Here is a 24,190-nt window from a genome sequence, read left to right as displayed (position 1 = left end):
CAAAGACAAACTGAAAACAATCTGTGACTTCAAGAAGCTGACAGTATGTCTGACAACATGTAGAGGTGTTCAAAATATGTTCAACCAAGTAACTTGGAGGTGGTGGGAGAAAGTTATAAGTGGGGGACCCAGGAAAGGCTTATTCAGAAGGTGACACTCGGACCGAGTCTTGGAGACCAGGATTCACAGAGGCCAAGGTGAGAGGGGGAGCCTCTCAGCCATGTGAGAGCAGGCAGCTTGGTCAAGGAGGCTGGACCACGGATAACAAAGCTGAAAAGGTAGGATGAAGCCAGCTTGTGAAGAGCTGTGAATGCCAAACAAAAGAGTTTATATTTAGCCAGAGTCTTGTTTCTAAAGAAGAGAGGAATCGAAAGGCTTTCTGGAGGTGAAGCTTGGTATAGGATTGGGGGTTGTTTCCGAGTTGGAGAAGTTCCCTCATGGTCAGTGGCCAGGGTAGAGCCCAGAGAGATGGGGGCACGGGCTAGCAATGCCTTGTGGGACCCTCGGGCTGTCATCTTGCTCGTCTCCTCTTTACTTTTTCTCTGCCCTGCCTCCCAACCCCCATCCCCTTTGACCTCTGGAAAAATATGCCAGCTTTATTTGTTTATTTATTTATTTGCAAGATTAGGCCAAATGAAACTTTTCCCCCTGACCCACCGCAAATGGCATGATTATTGACTCCTGCCCAGCCAATAGTGACCTTCTTCCATGCTGCCGTCCTGGGTGGAGCAGTGTGGCTCCTGTGGACCTCCTAGAATGTAGTGTAACATGAAGTTTCAGGCCTCAGTTTCTCTGAGATTTCCACCATGCAGCTCTTCTATTTTTAGCTTCCCGAGTTCAGAAATAGCAGCAAGGGCAGGTGAGTTCAGCCGGGAGGTGGACTTAAAGGAGGGGAGAGGGAATTGACTGTTTAGTTCCAGTTCCCCTGTGACTTCTGTCTGGTGTGGCTGGAAGAGCCTTGAGAGGCCATTGAGCCCATCCTCCTGCCTTCTGGCAGGACTGTACTCTGAGCATCCCATGGGAAGGAAAGCACAAGGCGAGGAGTAGGGCCCCACAGAAAGTGCCCCTTTCTCCTCCTTCCTTCTCTCCCTCCTATTAGACCTGGCTCAGGGCTAGAGCAGCCACCAATATTCCCTCTGCTCCCTCCTGAGGAGGGAGGGGGCAGTCTGGGCTCCTGGAATATGACAGCTTCAGCCTGAGCCTGAGATGGATTGCACGGGGGAGGGAGCCAGGGCATTGCATCATTCCCCTCTTTTTCATGGGGCAGAGAGGGGGGGTGGGGTGGACAGTGACTTGGTGGTGGTGGTGGTGGTGGTGTGCATTGAGGTTACATTGGAAGCAATAGGGACCTCTCCCCTCCATGTTCCCCTGCCCCATCTCTTACTACTGTATATTCTGGACAAGGAAGGGGATTTGATTCCCTTTTGGGCATGGGCAGGTGAGAACAGTTGTGGTCCTCACTGTACCAGCTGTCCTTGCAGTGTAGTCCTGTATGACTATTTATATGGAAGGGGTTCGTGTGTTCATTTGGAATTGTACATATGTCTTTGTATGTAGTTTTCTTCATGTGCATACAGTAGTGCCCTCTATGCTATGACCAGAATGGAGGAACAAAAGGGGGTGGGAAGAGTGATGCCTTCAGAGGGTGTTGTCATTGCTGTTCAGTCATTTCAGTGACCCCATTTGGAGTTTTCTTGGCAAAAATACTGGAGTGGTTTGCCATTTTGTTCTCCAGCTCATTTTACAGATGAGGAAACTGAGGCAAACAGGATTAAGTGACTTGCCCAGGGTCACACATCTAGAAAATGTCTGAGGCTGGATTTGAATTCAGGTCTTCCTGACTCCAGGCCCTAGGGCAGCCAAAATATTTTGAGGGTGTTTCTGGAGCACCAGAAGATGAGTCTTCCTGGATCTATGCCTGGTACTTTATCCACTGCATCACCTAGCTGTCCTAGGTCTTGGAACCAGGAAGACCTGAGTTCAAATGTGATTTCAGACATTTACTAGCTATGTGACCCTGGACAAGTCATTTAACCCTGTTTGCCTCAGTTTCCTCATCTGTAAAACAAGCTGGAGAATGAAATGGCAAATCACTCCAATATCCTTGCCAAGAAAACCCCAAAGTGGAGTCACAAGAGTCAGACATGACTGAAACAACTGAGCCACAACAACAGAAAGTGTGCAGACCCCAAATCTTGATTTGTGTCCAGTCTGGTTTGGAGGTAGGTGGTGTCCTTACATCATTGATAGAAATCTGAGTGTGGGACCTGGGTCTGGTGAAGGGAGAAGGAGCTGCACTGCCCCCCCCCCCCCAGGGCATAACAACAGGGTTTCTGTGTTTCTTTTTCTGCTAACCTACAGACTCTTCCCCAGCATGTCTACTCCCAATTCTCTACTCTTGGGAATTATCCACATTCCCTGGGAATTGCAACCTTTCCCCATCTATGACCTTCCTTGGCACCCACTGCCTTCCTGAAGCCTAGACTCCAGACAAAAAAGAATTGGGGGAGGGGGAAGGAAGTGCTCCAGAAACACCCCCAGAAATATCCTAGGGCCAGGGAAAAACCATGAGCTCACAGGATTTAGAACTGGAAGGGACCCTATGTAGGGATCACAGAGGAGAAAACCAAAGGCTAGAGATGGAGTGTGACTGGCCCTGGATCAGGAAGGCCTGAGATCAGAACTCTGATCATCTCACTCGTAACTGGGGATTCTTTGCACTCCACCAGATTGCTTGTTAGAGATGAGGGAGACTCTTGCCCTCAGCTGCTTTCTGGACTCAGCCTTGGGGAACACCTTTTCTTTTAGCACTTGGCAGTGGCTGTCTAATAGCCACGCAGTTTGGATTAAGCACTAGTTGGAATTCTTCCCCATAATACCAAGCCTGTTTTTCCAGCCTATTATAGATTACTCCCTTTCTCAAGCTCTGGTCCAGCCTCATTGCCTTTCTTGCTGTTCCTCACACAGGCCATCTCTGTGCCCGATGCTAAGGTGCTGATCCATGTTCAGTAGCTGGGAGAGGACAGCCCTCCCCAGTCCTTAGCCTTCCTATCCTTCAGTCAAGCAGTAAGGAAGAGAGACAGCCTGACAGAGCAGCAGAAAGACCATTTCCTGGCCTGGGAAATCCCTTTCTGTAAAATGTGGGGGTTGGACCAGATAATATATGCCTTCATTGGCCCTCCTACTTCGATTCCCTTTCCCGATGTTTTCAGAAGGGATGGGGAGATTTGGAGTGAGCATGTATGGAGCAGGTATGAGAGTGAGGACTGGCCTGAAATATCTGTGGAGCTATCGCCCCGTGCCCCGGGGGTGGAGAAAGGGGGATGTCTGAGGTGAATAAGGGGTGAGTAGAGGCCAAACTTTGGTCTCCTTCCACCTGCCTCATCTCCCCTGTCCTGAGAGTCTGAGGAATGAACCAGAGGACCTACCCAGCCTATGAAGCAAGTGACTTGCTTTTTGCCTTCCTTCTTTCCTGTCTTCATCTCCATCTCTTTTTCTGTATTTGGTCTTTCCTCTGTCTTTCCTTCCCACTTTGACTCTCCCTGTATATCTCCTTTTGGAATTTGTTTCATTTTCTTTCTCAGATTCCCTGTCTCCTCAGTATCTCTTTGGCTTTTTTATCTCTCCTTTTTATCTCTCCTTTCACTCTGTGTGTCTGCCTCTCTCCTTCTTAGTCTCCATCTCTTTCTGTTTATTTGGCTTTTTTTTTATATCTTTACTTATTTATCTTAGTAGTCGGACTCTGTCTCTCTTTTCCTCTTCAGTATCTTTATCTTAGCCTCCCTGTGGTTCTCTCTGTCTCTTTGTCTCTCTGTCTCTGTCTCTCTGTCTGTCTTTGTTTCTGTCTCTCTATCTGTCTGTCTCTCTCACCTAGCCTTTTAGGCTGGTGATCCTCTGACCTATCAAAAATTAATGATCTTCCTCTGCACTCCCTCTTCCTTCCATTTTCCCAAGACTGGTAGTTCTCTTGGCTGTCTGACCCCTATTCCTTATGCTGCAGCATCACTTCTGGTGCTTAGGCCTCTTAGACAGAGCTATATTGGGACTGGATGACTAGGGAGGTTATTACAGGTCCTCTGTGCCAGGATCTCAAAGCACTTGGTCAGTCTCAGTGTGAACCCCTCAGCTTCCTAACCTGCTGCCCTGAAGGGGCAAGAGTGTGTGTGTGTGTGTGTGTGTGTGTGTTGGGGGGCAGCATGCAGAGGACTTCACCAGCCTCTTTGCCTGTCTAGAAAAGCCTGAATTTGGGAAGGTATGGTGAGATTGGGGTAGACAGAGATCCTGTGTTGGCCACCTAGTCCCAGACTTGGCAGAAGGCCTTTGTTTTTGGAGGGGGGGAATTGTAGCTTCTGAAATGAATTGGGGTGAGGGGAGGGGGAGGAGGGAGACACAGTGTTTCTGTGTCTCTGTCTCTGCCTGTGCCTGTGGTTCCCCAACCCCCTACCCCCAAGCTGTTGGGGGGGGTACTGTTATAGTAACTCATCAGGGTGATGGAGGCGACTTTGATGGAAGCGCCACTCCTCCCCAAAGCCCCCCTTAACTTCTTGTGTGTGCGTGCGTGAATGCGTGCCAGGGCTACACTAATGGATGGTCTGACTGATCCTGATGGAGGGAGGGAGGGTGAGGGAGGGGATACTTCTCCCCTCCCCGAGGTTTTTAATGGGGCTGTCAGAAAGAGACAAATACATGGAGAGAGGGAGAGCAAGAGGAGGAATGGGGGGATGGGAAGAGAGAGACAGAGAGAGAGAGATGAAGTGAGAGACAGATACATAGAGAAGGAGAAGAAGCTGGATGGGCAGGGGAGGGGCAGGGGAGGCTTTCATGTCCAGACAGGGTTTCTTTCCATACTTCCTCTATCCATCCCTCCCAATGAAGATCAGCTCAGTTCCTGTAGATCTACCCGGAGGGCATCGTAGCCGCATTCCCCCCTCCCCATCCAGTGACCCCCACAGAGAATTTCAGACAGTGACGCTGTCCCCCTCAGCCTTCTCCTCCTCAGGCCCTACCACCCCAGCTCTGTGGCTACCCCCTCCCACCCTTTTGGGCTGTATGCCAGGCTGGGGAACATGCCAAGTGGCTGGCACTGGGACAGATCATCTCTCTGGCAATGGGAATGGCAGTGGAGGGGGGGTGGGATGAAGGGGGAAGGGCCCAAGACTAAGTTCCCCCTCCCAGAGACCACCCCATCAATCCCTTTGACCTTGTTGGGGTCTTGATACCTCTTCATGGGCAGAACCTGGCTGGCCTGTGCAGGGTTGGGGGGAGTTGGGAGTGAAGAGGATGGAGCATACGTATCTCTGTCTCCCTCCTCTGCCAATCTCAGTATCCTTCTCAGTCCTTCTCTTCCTCTGGATGGGCCTTTCTCTGTTGATGAGTGTATTTCTTAAGGGAGAATGGGAAATCAGCTCATTCAGATTATTCTCTTCTCTCTCCTCACCATGAATAATGAGGAGGTGGCCTTCATATCACAGGCAAGGGTAGAACATTCTAACTCTGTCTGTGAGACCACCCTTTCCTCCCTTGGCAAAAAGCCAAGCTGGTATGAAAACTTGAATAAATAGGACTGGGCCATTGGGGGTGGGGAGGGGAGGTGCCATAGTCTTTCCAGACTTCATATCCTGAGCCCTTGATCACAGAGCATGTCTCCCTCTCCAAGTAGTTGCCAATGCATACCCATTTGGGGTGGGGCATGGTTTTACTTGTAGCCTCTTAGTCTGTGCCCTTGCTCCCAGGAAAGTTGGATTTTTGGCTTTGAGTTTCAATCCTATCTCCCCTCCTTCCTTTGGGCTCTATTTCTTGGACTGTGAAATGGGTGAGCAACTCACAGTATTGGGATTTTCCAAGTACCACATGCCCATATTGCTATCTCCTTCCCCCCCTTAACTCCTCTCCTCCTGGACTCTTAGCTGGGATTAATCCTGTCACCCTTCTCCATCCCTGAAGTTTTCCTTCCTCTCAGTCAACTCATGACCCTGGATTTATTCCGTTGATCTGGGTCCCATCAGTACTAAGGCAGGGGTGGGGGAAAAAGCATTTTCCTGAAGTACCTACTATGTATCAGGTAGTAGTAAAGTGCTAGGTGCTTTACCAATCTTATCTCATTTGATCCTCACAACAACCCTGTGAGGTAGCTGTTATTACTATCCCCATTTTACAGTTGAGGAGGCAGGCAGAGAAATGAAGTGACTTACCCAGGGATGCACAGCTGTTCAGTGTCTGAGGCTGGATTTGAACTCAGGTCTTTTTACCTCCGGGCCTAGTGCTCTATCCATCTAGCTTTTTGAAGAACTCAGCTGAGACCAGAGTAATTTGGGCTTGTTTTCATGGGTATGACCTTTTCTAAGTTGCTTCAGACTTCAGTCTTACCCACAAAGGTAAGGATGTTTCCCTTCAGAATGGAGACTCTCTCAGACTGAGGAAGGAAAGGTCTTCTGGAATTTGGAGAGGTATAGACACGCTAGCAGATAAAGTTGGAGACAGGCGAAAGCTGTCATGACCTGGTCTCAAATATCCCTAGAAAGCAAGACAGGTGACTGATATTTTCTGACATGTTTTGGTGTCAGAGTTAAGTTGCTGTTCTTGCCTCCTTGCACCAAGCTCAGTCAACGAGGACCCTCCCCCTCCTCCTTCCCCTCCAGCTCCCCATTCAGTGCCATTAGCATGCAGACCCCACCTCAGCCCTATCATTCCTGGAACAGATGGCTTTGCTTGGCTGAGTGCCCTAGACTTGGGAGATGGCTCTGGGCTTGGGAGATGGTTGGGAGGGGGAGGTGATCTGTGCCCCCCCCCATCCAACTACAGTGGGGGAGGGACCAAAGGGGTGGAAGCATCACCAGATGGCCCTGGCCACAGAAACTCAGCTAGAGAAGACTCCCAGTTAGCCAGATTCGTGGGGAAGTATAGTGGTATGGATAATAAAAAAAAGTGGAATAATCCATTCAGGGCCTATATCTTTTAAATAATATGTGCACCTTTACTGAGACTGAGACTGAAATAAGGAGATGGCTGTGGAGACATAGATTGATGACTGAAAGTAAATGGAGATTCCCAAGGGGAACACTTAGAACAGAAGAGTAGCTGGGGGCCAAGGAACAGCAGAATCAGGAGGAGCAGTTGAAGGTATTGGAGAGAAATGGCAAGGCCTCGGGAACAACTTATGTTGGGGTAGCTGAGGCCAGAGGAGCATCTGATCCTGTGTTGCTTCCCTTGGGAGTTGGGATAATGGATTGGATTGGGAGAGAGTGGAGAAAGGAGAGGGCAGAGAAGCCTCTAAATGAAACTTTTCCGGAAGATCCTTCAAGGACAGAACTTGAGCCTGGAGAATGGCCAGGAGGGGAAAGATGGGGAGAAACACAGAACTAGGAGAGAAATGCAGAGGGAGCATGGTGACCTGGAGAGGTCACAAAACTGAGAGTTAGGATATCTTGGGGTTCTAGTTCCGGTTGTCAGGAACTAACTACATGACCTTGGGGAAGTAATTTCCCCTCCTCTAGTCCTGAGGCACCTCATCTATAAAATGATGAGGTTGAAGAAGACTATCTCCAGGGTCTCTAGGCCTTAGCCCATTTCTAAAGGCCCTTCCACTCTGACTCTAGTTTTTACTTCCACTTCTATGATTGCGGTGGGACTGGGAGAGAGGTAGGGACAGAGACAGAGAGACACAGAGAGAGAGACAGAGAGAGAGATGGGGGGGAGAGAGGGAGAGAGCAAGAGGAGAGAAACAGAGAAAGAGAAAGCAGAGAGAGAAGGAGAAGAGGGAGAGTGAAAGAGAGAGAATAGAAAGGAGAGGGAGAAGATAGAAGAGAAGAAAGGGAAGAAAAAGAGAGAGGAGAGAGACTTAGAGATAGAGGGAAAGATAAGAGAGTAAGAGGCTGAGAAAGAGACACCTCATCACATCGAGACCATGGCCTGTCTGGTATCATCTTACCCTACTTCCCTCCTCCCCAAATTCCCCCTTAGGGGTTGCTGTGATCAGGCTGACAGGGTGTTTAAATGAGATTAAAAGTATTTTTCTTGACAGGTTAGAATGAGTGATTGGGAAGAGGGTGGGTGGAGGGGTAACTAAGGCTGAGGGGAAGGAACCTATGAAGAAGCAGCGAGGGATAGAAGAGTCAGAATCAGTTTATTTCCTTCTGTGTTGTCAGCTGGCTCACTACTTCTTCAAACCCTTTATGAATGCTTCTTTTCCCGCCCTGAGACACCCCCCTGCCCTCCCCTTGCCCCTGTCTTCCATCCCCTCTGCACTCTTCCATCCTCCAATTCCTGATAGCTTTGGCTCCCTCTTTTTGTCTATCAATGTCCTGTACATTCAGCATCTCACTCTCAGGGATCCCTAAGCATGGGGCTATGCCTTCTTCACACTCCACAGGATATCTTTCAAGAAGACTTGCTACGTTTCCCCCTTCCCCTCTGCTTAAAGTGTCCACACATGAGCTTCATAGATAGGATGTTCAGAGAAGTTGGAGGGTCTGTATGTGTGAAATGGTTGCTGTAAGGGAGCAGGTTGAGAGATGGGGAAGTATAATTAGAATGAAGAGGAAGCAGACATAGAACGCTACTGGCCCCTGGGCCTTTATTCTTCACCCCCCTCCCCAAACTCCCTAGGGGTGTTGCTTTTTTAATGAGGGAGGGTTGGTTGCTGCCCTTGGCATTATTAGCTGGAAAGAAGCTTGGGCCTGAGGTCTGGACCTGGAACTGAATCCTGGCATTGGAATGAACTGCTTGGGGATCCCCCACCCTCCAGTTCAGAGGACACCCTTTCTCCAGCATCTTCGATTTTTGGAGACAGCCAGGCCATTGCAGCTAAGAATAGCAACAGATTTGTCTAAACAAACACGGCCATCTCCAAGTGATATCATGGCTGGGGGGAGGCGCCTAGTCTGATGATGGGGGGCGGTGTTGGTCAGTTTGGCCAACAGTCCCCTCTACACCCCCCGCCCCGTTTTTCCCTAAGCTCTGTCTTCCTGATGAGATAGCAGGGTTGGGAAGGAGCCTGGCTGGATGGGGATCAGACAAGGGATAGATCTGGTCAGTGATAGGGGTGGGGTTATTTTTCCATCCCTGGGCCCAGCCAGATCATCCCGCCCGCCATCTCCAGCCTAGCCCATGCCAGGTCTCTGTACCTCGATGAAAAGAAAACAAGGAGATCTCATTTGGAGCTGGAGTAGGAAGCTGGAGCCTGGGGAGGATAGCAAGTGAGGGAGTGGGAATGGGGAAAGGTGAACCTTGGGGGGAAATGGGACTGTACATATCAAGACCAAGATGGGGTAAAACTGAGGCTGGGAAGAGCTAGAGATGGTTTGAGGAAATGAGTGAGGTTGTATTCATGGAGGGATCTAGGAGGCTTAGAAGTTTGGGAAGGGGGTTTTTGTTTGTGGAAAGCCCAAAGAAGAGTTTGGGGCCAGAGATGACTCTCTGGTGGCATGGAAGCGCTGGTGCAGAGGATGTAAGGGGACTGTGGGAGTGCTGAAGAGGGGAAAGACTGGCTTTGGGGGGGTGTAGTTATCTGCTCGGGGCTAGGGCCAAGGCTAGCACATGGATCTCTTCAGCTGCAGCTTGTAAAAGTTTCCCTCGTAGGACACGGCACGCTCCGGCCAGGCGGAGTGGGGGTGTGAGGAGGGGGGAGGCAGGAACTGTTTTGTTGAGGGGGGGAGGCACTAAGCTGGAAGAGAGAAAAAGCAGCTCCACACCCTAGAGGTCATCCTACCAAAGAGCTCTGTGTGTGTGTTGTGTATTTGTGCTTAAGTCTTAGTGTATCTATGAGCATCTATTGTGTCACTGGGGCTGTGTCTGTATGTGTGTATCTGTGTGTGAATGCCAGGTTGTGGCCATTTGCCAGGCTGGATAGAAGGGGCCAGGATAGTGATTCACGTGAGGTTCATGGATGCCATGGGTCATGGGGTTTGATGCAGAGAAAAGAGGCTAGAATCATATTCTAGGGAGGGAATGCAAGTATCATACAGTCAAAAAAGAACAGACAAGCATCTAGGGCATCAGCCAAACCGAGAAGGGACAGGCAGAAAATGAGTTTTCTATTGGTCAGCTGGGACCAATTCTTGAGCTTGAAATTGAGTAGGTCCTCACAAGTGACACAAACAGAGGCTGGTTGCCCTCTATCCTAGTCTAGTCTTCAATGTCCTATTTAGTGTGAGTGGGCAAGGTTTCTGCTGGTATATGAAAAGGCTCACCTCATAACCACCTCAGAACCGGTAATCAGCTAATTGTAGTAGGCTGGCCTGAAAATGTATATTGTATGTTTCCTTGTCTTTGACTGAAAGAGTTATTAGTGTTGATGGGGTAAGTGTTGAGGTGATGGGTCAGGGTGAGGGTCAGGGTTGGAGTCATTGGGAATCATGATTGGGGATGAATGGTTTGGAATCAGTGAGGGGAGTATTATTGTGAATAGTGGGCAGTTGATGAGGGGACTGGGCTGGGGGGGTCTTCTCATGAGTTCTCTGGGATTGATGCTCCCCCTTTCCTGGTCTCCCCTCCCTCCCCCCCACTATTCCCTGTCTCCTGCCAGATGGCCACTCCTGTTCTGTGGGCCTGCTTCGTGGTTCTTGCTGCAGGGGTCGTGGCGTATGCCCAGAGACACAGCCAGCAAGGTGAGTGACTCTCAGATCTCCAGAGCCCCATACCCAGTCACAAACTGATGTGCATCGCCATGGCATACCTGCACCTTCAGGCACACATACTGACAGAAACACACACTTTTAACATTTACATATAATCAAACATGAAGAACACATTATGTCTCTTTTTTCTAGTCCATCCCTGATTCTCGCTTTCTATAGATCTGTGTTGGGACAGCATGGCTTTGGTTTAGAGAGAATGAAGCATTGCCTTCTGAGCCTGAGCTGAGAGCCAGGACACTGTAGCTTGAGTGACTGAGGTCAGACAGTCAGAAGGACTTTGCCCCAGTTCTCCCAATCCTGTGCTCTTAGAAAGTGATTGGGAGACAGAATCATTTCAAGAAAACTGATTTATGGCCTAGCCAACATTTTGCACGATCCAGACTCCTAGTTTGACATCGTCCAGCCAGGAATCGACTAAATATGTGTGCAACTCCATACTAGGCACTCTGCGAGTACATCAAAGAATTAGAAAACATATTCTCTGCCCTTAGGGACCTTGATATGTGGAGGAGCCATGGCCCTCAGCCTCTTTCACAGAATCTGTATTCTTAATTTTGGAAAGAGCTGGTGTCTCGTTGCCATGGTGACACAGGCATCACCTGTCATCATAGCAAATAGATAAACAAACAAATGAATAAATGCCATTTGATTCTGGTGTCCTTGAGGCTGCCTTCTCTCTTTCCAGCTCCCCAAACTCTCTCTCCCCTCCTGGCTCTGGTCCACAGATGCCTCCCCTCCCCAATACCTCCTGTTCTCCTAACACCTGTTCCCAGTTCCTCTCTTTTGTGTCCTCCTTGATTCAATTCTAACTGCTAATTCACAACTTTCCCCCCTTCTCAGTCCCCCCCCCATCCCTTTCACTCCCCCAGCTGCTACTGAGGAAAGAAAGAGAAAAAGGAACTGCTACAGCAGGAAGGAGTGAAGCTAGATTATAAAAAGGCCTGTCTGATAGTGAGGATCAGGACAGGTGACATGTTTTCTCTCTACTGCTTCGTATCTTTCTACCCTCCTCCAACTAGTTTCCTCCTCCCCCACTGCCTGCCTTCCCTTATGCTTGATGCCTAGTTTTCTTTCTCACAGAGAAACTCATTACCTTTCCCTCTAAACCATTTCTCCCTCCTAATTTCCCTGTTACTCTAGAGGACACCACCATCCTCCCAGTCCCCCAGGCTCATCTTTGACCCCCCAACACACCATATCCAAGGCCTGTGGATTTCACCTTTGCAACATCTCTCTAATATGCCCCCCTTCTCTCCTCTGACACTGCCACCAACCTGGTGCAGGTCCTCCTCACCTCACGCTTGGACTACTTCAGTATCCTGCTGGTGGGTCTGCCTGCCTCAAATCTCTTCTCATTCATGAAAGTGATTTTCCTAAAGCGCAGGCCAGACCATGTTATCCCCCCTACTCAATACATTCCTGTGGCTCCTTGTCACTTCCAGGATCAAATGCAAAATTCTCTGTTTGGTGTTCAAAGCCCTTCATAACTTAGTTCTACCTTCCCACCTTTCCCATCTTTTTACACCTTAGACCACCCCACAGTTTTTTTGATCTAGTGACACCAGCTTCTTTGCTCTTCCTTACACAAGACATTCTATCTCCTAACTCCTGACAGAGAGGAGATTGTTTGAGAATTCATCTTAGAGGAGTGTAGGATCTCTGCTTCTCATCAGGTTATGGATAAGCTATGGGCAAGCTCAACCTCTAAGATTAGATATCCAACTGTTTCCTTAGGGGTCAAGGGAGCTCTGGGAAAGGTCCTAGACCAAGAGAAGGGGCCAGAAAGGGAAGGCCCTGGGCCAGGAATGTACTGGCCTCAGGGAAAATTAGAGGCCTCCTGGCCCATGGAGTCTCCCAGGGAAAATTGTCTCTTTAGCTAGACTCAACTAGACTCTTTTTTTTTTTCCTGTCTCTGTTCCTTTCATGGCCTTCAGCAACTAAGTCTGGACTTGATGCTCTGTTATATCATATACCATTTACTTGGGGGTCTGAGTTCTAAGCCCTTGAGGGGGAGGGAGGTTTTGGCAAAGAGACGGGTGTATCAAGGTCTGAGGGCTCAGGCAAGTGGAAGCCCTGTTTCATGTCATTTAGGAAGTTAGTTCAGCATCTCCCCCCTTTGTTTTACAGGTGAGGAAACTGAGGCCTAGAATATGAAAGTGACTTTCTAAGGGGTTTAGTACCAAACCTGGAACACTAAATCAAGTCTAAGCCTCCTGACTTCACTTTAATCCAGTCTTCTTTGCACAGTTCCAAATTGTCTCATTCACCTCTTTTTCCTGCCCCATATAATAATGATCTTTTGGAGATGAGAAGATGGAAGTCGGTCTCACTTTGGGCCCATGGAAGAGGTGTTTGGAGGATCTCTTGGTCCATGGGGAGGTTGCCACTGCAGTGGCTGCTGTGGAGGGAATATGAGTCTTAATTAGATTTTTCAGGCTGAGCAGCGTTGGCTTCATTTTCTGCTCAATAAACTTGTTCCTAGGATCACTCTGACTAGGGAAGTTTGGTGATTGAAGCTTGATCTGGCCATGGCTCCTTATATCCCACAAATTGCCCCTCTGGCAGAGAGCAGCCTCACAGGGCAACAGAAAGGAAAAGCTATCTCTTTGGAAAGAGAAGTGGAGATTTGGAGAGGGCTTCAAATAAACGCCTTGTCACGTGAAGTAGGCAAGGCAACAAACATATTTATTAAGTGTTTCCTATGTGCCAGTCACTTCGATAAGTGGTAGGGATGTAAGTACAAGCAAAAAGAAAGTTCCTCCCCTCACAGGAGCTTACATTCAAGTAGATAAAGACAACTCATCAAAGGAAACTGAAGGGGGTGGGGGTGGGTCATGGTGGCAAAGTCCAGAGAGTAATTAGAATGAAGCTTGGCCAGCCTGAGCCCCCATTCCCAGGGAAGTTCCAGGCTGAGATGGCAGCTGAGGCTGAGTAGCAGAGTCCAGAAAGTCAGAAACACAGCCAGGAGGGGAATGAAGGTTAGCCACCCTGGGCCCCTCACCAAGATGGAAGCCTGGGAGGAACTCACCTGTGGGAAAAGGGAGCCAGTTTGGCAGAAGGATTTGTAGGGCAGGGGTGGGGAACCTTGAGGTCACGTATGGTCTCAAGGCTGAAGGTTCCCCACTGCTGTTAGGGGAGGAGGCCCTAGGTGCTGAAGGAAGTTCCAAGGTAGATGGAAGGAGGACAGAATAGACTTGCTCTACTTCGTCCTGGAGAGCAGAACTGGGGTGTTCCCAGGATACAAATTTGAGCTCAAAGTAAGGAAAACCATTCCTAACGATTAGAACTGTCTCAAAGCAGGATAGCAGAAAAGCCAAGGTATCTGTCTCAGGAGGTAGGGACTTCTCTACCCCACAGTCATAGATTTAGAGCTGGAAGGGACTTCAGAGACCATCCAGGGCACCTCCCCCCTCCATTTTGCAGATGAGGAAATTGAGGCCCAGGAAAATTAAGCAGCTCGGCCAAGGTTACACTGGTGGTAAGTGGTAAAGGTGGTATTTGAACCCAGGCCCTCTGACTCTAAAGCCGTGGTTCAGAAGGCACCATCATCTTCTTAGACCTCCAGGGTCTCAATCTAGGTGTCATCCTTGACTCCTCACTATTTCTCACCCCCCCATATCCAATCTGTTGCCAAGGCCTGTAAATTCACCTTTGCAACATCTCTCTAATATAACCCTCTTCTCTCCTCTCACACTGCCACCACTCTGGTGCAGGCCCTCATCACCTAACACCTGGACTATTGCAATAGCTGCTGGTGGGTCTGCCTGAGTTAAGTCACTTCTCACTCCAGTCCATCCACCATTCAGCCACTATAGTGTTTTTCCTAAAGCACCGGTCCCTATGTCACCTCAAATTTCCCCTCCCCCCACTTCAATAAACTCCAGTGGTTTCTTATCACTTCCAGAATCAAATACAAAAGCCTCTGGTGTTCAAAGCCCTTCATAACCTAGTTCCTCCCCTCACCTCTACCTTTTCCAGTCTTCTTACCTTACTGCCTTCCTCACATTCTTTGATCTAGCAACACTGGCTTCCTTGCCATGCTACGGACAAGACACTCTATCTCTGTCTCTGGGCATTTTCTCTGGCTGTCCCCTGACCCTGGAATGCTTGCCCTCCTCATCTCTGCTTCCTGTCTTTGTGGCTTCCTTCAAGTCCCATTTCCTATAGGAAGTCTTTCCCACCTCCCTTAATTCTAGTGCCTTCCCTCTCTTATTTCCTATATATCCTGTATATTTATATATATATATATATACACATACATACACATATATATACCTATACATATATATATAAGTATGTATGTATGTAGCATGTTTGTATATATTTTCTTGTTGCCTCCATTATTCTGTGAGATCCTTGAGGGCAGGGACTGTCTTTTGCCCTTTTTTATCCCCAGTGCTTAGCACAGTGCCTGGCACATAGTAGGTACTTCATAAATGCTTATTGACTTATTCTTTCTGATGTATCAAAGGCTGATAAGCACTTGATGGGGATGAATTAGAGCAGCGGGTCTGAACCTGTTGTGTGTCACAGACCCCTCTAGTAGTCTGGTGAAGCCTAGACACTCCTTCTCAGAAGAAATTTCTTAAAATGTATAAAATAAAATACATAGGTTTTCAAAGAAAACCAGTTATATTGAAATACCTATCAAAATATTTAAAAAACAAAAACATGTTCACAAATCCCAGGTTAAGAATGGAGGAATTTATGGTTAAGATAAAGCAAAGGTGAGGCAGCTAGCTAGGTGACATAGTAGACAGAGCCCTGGATTTGAATCCTTCATCAGATGGTTACTAGCTGTGTGACGCTCACTGAACTTGCCCCGACTCGGTTTCCTCTTTGATTAAATGGAGATAATAGCTGTAGCACTTACCTCACAGGGCTGTTGTGAGACTCAGAAGAGATAATGCATGCCAAGTACTTTGCAAACCTTAAAGTGTTATATAAATGTTAGTTATTATGAAGTCTGATGTTAGTGGGGAAAACTGGTCTCCTAAGGTTCCTTCTAGGTCTATTTCTTTGAAGCTTTCCAAGATTATGTGACTATATAGTCCCAGCTTTGATTCTAGTATTTAGGGAGAGAAGGAACCTTGGAGATCATGTAGTCCAATTCCTCTCACTTTAGAGGTGACTTGCAAAATGTAAATAGCAGAGCCAGGGTTCAAATTCAGACTATTGCTCTTGAAATCCAGCTCTATTTTCACTGGATCTCTAGACTCTGCTGTCTCTCAGGAGGAGTCTCTATCTGAGAAGGAGAAGGAAGAGGGGACTTACCTGGGGAAGAAAGACTTGGGAATGGTTACCAACCCAGGTGCAGCTGAATGGAACTTTGGCCCCCTGTCCTAGAGGCAAGAGCCAGTGAGGGGATGTGGGCATGATGTCAGGCTGGGAAGACTTCCCTCAGGCAGGGGTAGGGGTGGGGTCCCTAGGTGGAGAAGCAGCCTGCATGAAGCAGGTGGAAGGAGACAAAAACCACTGTGCTCAGTTTCCTGGAGCTTTTCCTTCACTCAGCTTTTACCTCCTGCCCTCCCCAGGGACCTCAGTGTGCCCTCACTCTGCCCTCTTTGCTTCCCCTCCTGGCTGCCTGACGGTGCTCAGCACTGATGACGTGAGTCACTGTCCCCAAGGTAATGGCCTTTTTTCCCTCTGACTTCTGGCCTTGCTGCCCCAGTGGTATTCTCAGGGATGCTTTCTGTACCAAAGCAGGTGCAGGGAGGAGTAGAGGAGAGACGGCTCCAAAAACAGAGGGCCAGGGACAAAGGAGGGGCAGAGGAATGTTTGGAGAGAGTTGGTTGTGGGTGATGGGCAAGAGCAGAAAGAGGAGACAGACAAGCATAATGGCGTACCAGAAAAAGCATGCAGTTTGGAGTCATTTGCCAAAGATGCAAAGATAACCTTAGCTTTTCGTCTGTGAAATGAAGAGTTTAGAGTAAATGAACTCTAAGGCTACCTCGAGTTATACATTTTATGGTGTGAGGTTCAATTCTGACTTTGCACTTGGCTATGTGTGACCTTGAGTAAGTCACTTAACTTTTCTAAGTCTTGGTGTCCTCATATGTAAAACGAAGGGGTTGGATTAAATGATCTGAGAAATTCCAATTCTTAATCCTATGACCCTATGGACTGATAGAAACTTGTAGAAGGAAGATGGAAGGAAAGAGAGAGAGAGACAGAGGGCAGGGACGCAGGAGAGAGCTTTCAGTAAGGGGAGAGAGCTGCAGAGGAGAGAAAAAGAAAAAAAAAGATTCAGAGATTAAGAGGGAGCTGGAGAGGTGTATCTGCTCACCCCCTGCTAGTGGGGCACAGGTCTGGTTTTTCTTCTCCACTTCCTCCTTCTGGGCTCCAGCTGATTTACCAAAAATATCCTGTGATTCTGAGCTGAATGGGAGCAAAGTAAATGTATTTGTGGCTGTGTTGGTCTGAGTGTAGATAGGACTGTGGGTGTAAGTGTATGTGTTTCTGAGGCTAGATGATGGGGGAGATTTCAGAGGAGGGGATTGACAGGTAATTGTGTGTGCTACAGGGGAGTGTGTGAGCCTGAGTCTGTTGGTTTTTGTGTTTGCATTTCTTTATATCTGAGGGCAAGAATCTTTTGTCCTTATGACTAGGGACTTCTTCAAGGCTATCACTCCATTCTGATCAGGGAGGGTTTACTTCCTGGGTTGTGGCCAGCTTTCCCTCTCAGTCCAGTGTTTTCTCAGAGATTGTGTCTGGGAACCTCCTAGACTAGGGGCTCTTCGAGTCGTTGCCCCAGCCCCTTTTTCCCATAGCATGGAGCCCTGAGGAGGGGGTAGCAGGTGGTGCTGAGAGTCAGGTAAGATGGATGGACTGTTGCTGAGATGTGATGACGGCCAGTGGCTGGGAAGGCCCACAGAGGCCTCAGTTCATTTCCTCAGGCAGCCCAGGGGATGGATCAGAAATCCAGCTTGAACCCTGGGCCCCCTAACTCTCTGCTCCTCTACCATACTTTAGCGTCCTTGGCCTGCCTGCCTAGCCTCTTCCCCCATACCTGGGGCCTCAGTCACCCAGGCTCTTCCTCTGCTACCTCTTCCACAAGCTCCCTGATCCCATCACAGTTTTCCTCACCTTCTTTCTCACCCAACCCCAGGGTCTTGAGCTGAGGGAGTAAACAGCTATAGACAGAAGAGTTAGAACCAGTGAGGGCCAATCTCTCCATCTCTCCTCCAGGCACAAGGGCAGCTGTGGATATAGAACCTTAGGGTTACAAGGCATCTGCCTTAGAGTTCTACCCTCATTAACAGATGAGAAAACTGAGGTCTGAAGGGGTGAAGAGACTTGTCTAAGGCAGCAATGAATCAGTGGTACAACCAGAACTAGTATCATGTCTCCAGATTTCTAGTCTAGTGCTCTTTCAGGGAAAAGTTTGGAATAGGGTTAAAGGCAAATGGAGTTTTCTAGAATTCCATCTCCCTGCAACCAGCCCCATAAGCTACATAATCGAGAGAGTCTGTCTCCGGGGCTGAACTTCTCCTAGGACCTGGATTACTCTAAGGTTATCTCTTCCCCCCCGTCCCTACCAATGTGGGTACAGCTAGTCCCCACCTGAATATTCTAAAGGATGCTTACTTCCCTACATGGATTGAGGGGTGAAAAAGTGAATGGGGACAGAGCTGGAAATGGGACAGGGTAGGAGGGTGATTCTGATCAGAGCTGTGTGTTCTTTGGAGGACCCAGTTGGATGAATTGGCGTTTGTAGGGTTATCCTAAGAGGTGGTGTTGAGTATCTACAGGGTAGATGTCCTGAAATTCTGGTCTCAGGAGCTATAGAAGCCGTAGTTCCTGACTCTGAGCCTCAAGGGCTGACTCCACAGAAGGGACCAAAAGATGTTCTTCTTTGAAGAGCAATGGGACCAAGTCACTGAGGAGTTCTCTTCTTCCCCTGAAGTCCCTCTTCAAATTAGGACTACTCAGAGATGGGCCATATCCCCTTCCCTACCCACCTCAGTAGACGGGGCTCCTTGTAGATAGGAGTGTGGGTTTTTTTTTTCCCTTTCAAAAGAAACAGAAGACAAAGGGAGGGACTTCTCCTGAGACAGAAAGGTCAAAAGAGTGGTTCCTACCTCTGGTGCTAGGAGAATAGCCCTCCCTTTCTTCCTTCTCCTCCCCTCCTCTCCTGCAACCCCCTCCCCAGTCCCAACACATACACAGAGCTACACTGACTAGGAACAGAGAGTGTTCGTTCCAGCTCAGTTGTTCTGGATATGTTCTCCCCTACCTGATAGGCTGGAATATGAGTCTCTGTATTCCATATTCACAGTTTGCATTCCAGGGTCATCTTGGCTCTTTGAGTCTATGTGCAATATAGTGATGTGTGAGCTGGTCTTCATGGTGAGACTCACTGGAGTTCTCCCTATATGGAGACTGATGTAACTATACAAATAGGGTGACTATTAGCATGGCTGAGACCACATGTGTGTGTGTGTGTGTGACTGCATGTAGAATTGTGTGTGCCACTGATGTTTTGGGTGAAATTGTGTATGGTGTCCTCCTCCCAGCCATTTTCTCTCCTTGTTCTCTTTGTTTTTATGACCTCGCCTTCTCTGTCCCTCTCTCCCCCTCCCTATCTATCAATCTTTTCACAACTGATTGTTTTAAAGGCTTTGTCACAGTGTCAAGGCCAAGAACTCTGTCCCTTTTCTAATCCTCTGTGCCCCAGCCTCATTGTCTCCCCTACCAATGTCAATTTCACTGACTCCCTGCTCTGAACCTACACTCACCCTCCCCCACTGTCTCCCCTGCCTCACTAACTGCCCCCCTCCTCCAAGATCAACTTCACTGATTCCCTATTGTCACCATCCTTCTTATTTCCTTGCTCTGTCCTCAGCCTCAATGTCCCCCGATGTCAATCTCACCAACTCTCTCCCATACCCCTAACCTCTACTCCAAAACTCATTCCCTTATCTTTAACTTTGTAGCCCCCTCCCCCCACCCCCATTGTGTGCCTTTCCCCTGTGTTGATTTGATTTCAAAAATGGACAAGAATTTGCAAGGGCAATAGGAGGTATGGGAACAGGACAAGGGTGGGTAGAAATACTGAGGAAATGGATAAAGAAGATGTCTCTCCTCTCAAATATAAGTTTGATATAACTTTTTCTTTACTTTTGTTGTGTCATTTTCATTCTAATGGTTATTATGTAACCTTATTGCCATCGCGGTATCGATATTCCTTGTTATGGTTACTCTTTTGTCTTTGTGTTACTGTGTCACCATTGTCACACTGCCTCTGTGTTGTTCTGTTGGGTCATCGTTGGACTGTGCTGTTTTCATGTTATGGCATTGTTTCACTGTGATTTTCTTTTAATGACTTACCGACTCAGTGGTCTCACTAGACGGTCAGTTCTTACGTCTCCTCATGCAGCTGGATGGACCGGAGATGCTGCCTGGGCCTCAAGAGGTCTCTGGGGGGGCAGGGAAGGGGGGGTCCTTTGGAACGTTTCCTTAAAGTTCCAGATTCTGGAAACAGGATTCCAGAGAGCTGGAGTTGGGTCTCCTGCCCAGCCCTGATGGAGGGTGAGAATCCAAGGTGGGGCCAGCATTTAGAGCTGGGGAGGGAAAAGCAGAGATCTTAGCCTCTGGTCATTAGCTCTCTTAGGAGGAGAGGAGAGTTGGTGGAGGCCAAGGAGAGTTTCACATCTGTGTTTCAGGCTGGCTTCCTGGGGCCTATTCCACTCCATCCATCCTGTTTCTGCCATTCATCTGGCTGTCTACCTCCCAGGGAAAGGGGTCAAAGGGGGATGGGAGAAGTAGAATGGTTAGACCTTGGGTATAAAGTCTGACAGGCAAGTCGGGGAAACTGCCCTTTCCCACTGGCCACATCTCCTCCCCCCTCCCCAGACTCTTTCTTTCCCTAGCTGCATAGACAGGAACTTAATCTCACAAAATCAGAGAATGTAGTGCTAGAAGGGATTTTAAAGGTACTCTAACTTGATGCCTGATTTTTACAGATGAGGACACTGAGGCTCAGACATATAAAATTTTTTCCCCAAGGTCACACAAGGATGTATATCAGGCTGGGATTTGGACATGAGGTTCCCATTCCCAATTCCATTCCTCTTTCCTACCCTACCTTCCTAGCAGTCAAATCAAAGTGCCTAATTTATCCAAGGACATGGGAAGAGGGGAAGAGAAGGGAACAAACATTTATTGAAGGCCTACTGTGTGCTGAGTACTGTGCTAGGCACTTCATACATTTTATCTCATTAATTTAATCCTCACTACAACTATGGGAGGTAGGTGCTATTACTTCATTTTATAGTTGGGGAAACCGAGGCAGAGGTTAAATGACTTGCCCAGGGCCACACAGATAGTAAATATCTAAGTCCAGATTTGAATTCAGGTTTTTCTGACCAGGCCCAGTGTTTGCTACATCCGCTTTGCTACTAGCTGTATAGGTCAGACATCAAAAGTCAGACCAATCAGTGACAGGAGCAGGGGTGACCCACACGCTCTAGATATCCCCATCTCCCTACACTGAGGTTCCGAGGATGTTACAGGGGAATTTGTTGGAATTTAGTAAGCCAAAATTTCCCCAGAGTTTGAATCAAAGTGTTTCTTCTAAGACCAACGTATGGGAATCATATCCCTACCGTGCCCTGAGCTCTAAATGAGAGGAACTGAGGGGGAAGTGGATAATAATTGGGGAGAATATCCGTTAATATGACCTAAGTCCAGATAAAAGGTCCCGAGACCTGACTGAGGGGGTGGGACTCCCAAACCTCCAATCCTCTGAAGGATTGGAGGCCCTTCGTTAACAAGTGTAATTAAGACTCTTTGAGGATAGCCTGGTCCTGGCCTTAATTGGCTTGTTAACAGGAATCCCCCCCCAGACTCAGCAGGTCTGCTCTCCTGATGGAGAAATAATTAGCAGGAATGTTAATAAGAAATCTTCAGAGGCTCTGGCTTTAGGTATAGCCACCTAATCACCCAACAGATATTGATTGGAGTCTTTTTGCAATTTATCCACCTGTCTCACTGAGGGAGGTGTCCATCTGTCTGTATGGGTAGGATGGCATGGGGGTGAGCCATCCATTCACTCATCTATTTATCTGTCCTGCTTATTGAGCAGGATCTCTAGGGTCATCCAGGAGCGGGTGAAACTTTTGGCAGGGTGAGATTTTTGTTCCCTTCCTGATCAGATCACTTTCTTGCCTTCTTTTCTGTCACCTGTATTCGTTCTACTGTGCTGGAGGCATATATAACCCAAGGTGTAGGAAGGAGCAGTTGAGAATTCAGGCCTATACACTGGAGAGACTATTTCAAATAAATATAATTACAACCACCCCCTTCTGGCCTGCTCTCCCCTTTGAAGCCAGAAAAGCTTTCTTAGTCTAACTTCTATCTTTGCTGCTGTGACCTGAGATTATTTCTTTGGAAAAAGGCTGCATATAGGCATCCTCGTGCAGGTGGTGGGAGATAACTACTCTTGGTGAGAGTTAGTACCACAGAGCACACAAGTATGTGAGGAAGTGTGACATATGAATGTGAGGAGATGAGACACATTAAGAACTTCTTTGAATGCTGGAAAGCATATTGAGCAGAGTTGCATGTACCAGGGTTCTTTGATACTGGCTAGCAGGGAACTAGAGGGAGGGATGTTGGCCTGATCAGCTAGAGCCTCCCTACCCAATCCCCCACCCCACCCCCATTCCCAGAAAGAGGAGATGCTAGCCTTAGGGCATGGTGATAGAGGCAGGAGGAGAGCCAAATAAACAGGCTGAAGTGTCTGTCCATTTATCATTACTCCCCCCTCCCTGTCCTGACCATTTCCCGTGCTAGAGCACTGGACTTTGGTTTCTATGAGGAGAGACTAAAGAACAAGAAGGCAGCACCCTTACTTTCTTCTAGCCCACATTACCTCAACAATCTGACTTCTCCCCCTCCTCCTCTGTATAAAGCCTTGTTGCAGCCGAACTAGGCTCCTCACTATTCTGTGAATGTCTTGGCTTTGCTCCTGTCTCCGGTTAGGCATGTGCATTCTCCATTCCCACCCTCCTCTGTGGCAGTCTGCCTCCCAGACATCTCTGAACCTCACCTGTTCAAATGCCTCCTCTTCCAGAGGTGCTATCTCAACCACTCTGGCCTCTGCTGATCTCTCCCATTTTTGATTTCTCTCCACTTGGAATCCTATCCACATACTTATCTTTGAGCACATACTCTTTATTCTTGTAGATCTCCATGCACATGTGTCTGATCTCCTAACCAGGTTCTGAGCTCTCCAAGGGCATGACCCCATGTCATCTTCTTCTCTGGTACCTGTCCCCACAGTGCAGCCAGCACAGTGTTAGGCACACAAGGTGTCTTGGTAGACATTTAGTGACTTTCATTCCATTCTCCTAATGCAGGGAGAGCCATTTGGAAGCTTGTGGTATGGTGACAGAGAGCACCTTTGGGCTGAGTGCTGTTCACTTTGAGTTGTTCACTTTACCAAATATCTAATGCTGAAGTATTAGATCAGGGGAACCGTGAAACAGTAGATAGAAGTTAGGCCTTGGAATGAGGAAGATGTAGGCTCAAGGACTGTCTCTAACACATACTAGCGCTGTGACCACGTATGAGTCACCTAATCTCTCACTGACCCCAGGTACATCTCTAAAACAAGGCCTCTCAACCTGGGATTAAGAGTTCTTAAAAAAGGTTTTTGGATAACTGTTTTTAAATATATTTCATTTCTTTTATAATACTGTGTATTTTATTTTACTTACTTAAAGCCATTATTCTGAGAAGGGGTTGATAGACTTCACCAGACTGCCAGAGGGGTCCAGGACACAAAAATGGTTAAGCATCCCTCTTCTAAGACTATAAATTATAGCCAAGTTGCAGATTTGCAACAGTGCAAGGAGTTTCCACACCAGGAATTCCTCCCACCAGTGAAATCACAGGTCGAGTTCATCTCTTCCTCCTAACACCAATCCCTTTCAATGTACCACATATTGCATTGGTCCGTGATGATACAAAGATGAAAAACAACATAGTCTCTGTCCGCAAAGGACTTGCATTCTAGTAAAGGATTGAAATGGATGCATAAATTATGATAGTGCAAGTTAGAATAAGACCAGGGGGCACAGGAGAGATCTCACACTGTAAGATTTAGAGAAGGAGAGAGAGCTTCTTTCCAGGGAAAAGGAGGTGGGGACATGATTCAGAATGATCAGTGAAATCTTCATGGAGCAAGTGGCTCCTAAACCGGACCTTGAAAAGGAGAGATCTTCACAGATAAGGTAGGAACCTATTCCAGACATAGAGACTTCCTGCCCCCAAATTGGGAGACTTAGGTCCCTGTCCCTGCTTTTAGCTGGGCTTGTTTCTCAACCATTCCAGATGTAGGAGAGTCTTTCCTAGGTCTGATGTCACAGAGGGAAAGAAATAAGGACAAGTGAATGATTCTGAAAGGAATGGTGTGGTCTGAGAGACAATGCCATGGCCTGGAACCTGGGGAGAACCTTGAGAGGAGGTTGGCACTCCATGACCTGGGACAGATGGCATGAGACCGCCCCATCCCTATTCTCAATGGTCTGACTCCCTTTTACCCTCTCTCC

General features: G+C 48.0%; 1 protein-coding gene and 1 long non-coding RNA gene across 5 annotated transcripts in view; one reads left to right on the top strand and one right to left on the bottom strand.

Annotated features, from left to right (window-relative positions):
• CNTFR (ciliary neurotrophic factor receptor) overlaps positions 1–24,190 on the top strand; it is a 93,819-nt gene that overhangs the window by 32,799 nt on the left and 36,830 nt on the right. For both annotated transcript variants that reach the window (XM_020966932.2, XM_020966931.2), the window contains one exon: positions 10,523–10,604. In XM_020966932.2, the coding sequence (XP_020822591.1) occupies positions 10,523–10,604 (82 nt within the window). The remainder of the gene's footprint in view (positions 1–10,522; positions 10,605–24,190) is intronic.
• On the bottom strand, positions 670–20,064 carry LOC110194546 (uncharacterized). Of its 3 annotated transcripts, none has more exons than XR_002320724.2 (5): positions 19,965–20,064; positions 12,902–13,032; positions 6,192–6,513; positions 5,220–5,382; positions 670–881 (listed from the first exon to the last, which is right to left on the bottom strand). It is a non-coding gene; the product is annotated as an uncharacterized LOC110194546 (long non-coding RNA). The 3 variants fall into 3 exon arrangements; XR_002320727.2 differs by having other exon boundaries at positions 674–751; XR_002320726.2 differs by having other exon boundaries at positions 700–751; positions 5,201–5,382.

This window comes from Phascolarctos cinereus, unplaced genomic scaffold (genome assembly GCF_003287225.1).
Source record: "Phascolarctos cinereus isolate Bilbo 61053 unplaced genomic scaffold, phaCin_HiC Scaffold_4;HRSCAF=312, whole genome shotgun sequence".
Lineage (NCBI taxonomy): Eukaryota > Metazoa > Chordata > Mammalia > Diprotodontia > Phascolarctidae > Phascolarctos > Phascolarctos cinereus.
The sequence above is the reverse complement of the archived record's forward strand: the minus strand, read 5'-3'. Positions and strand labels throughout refer to the sequence as shown.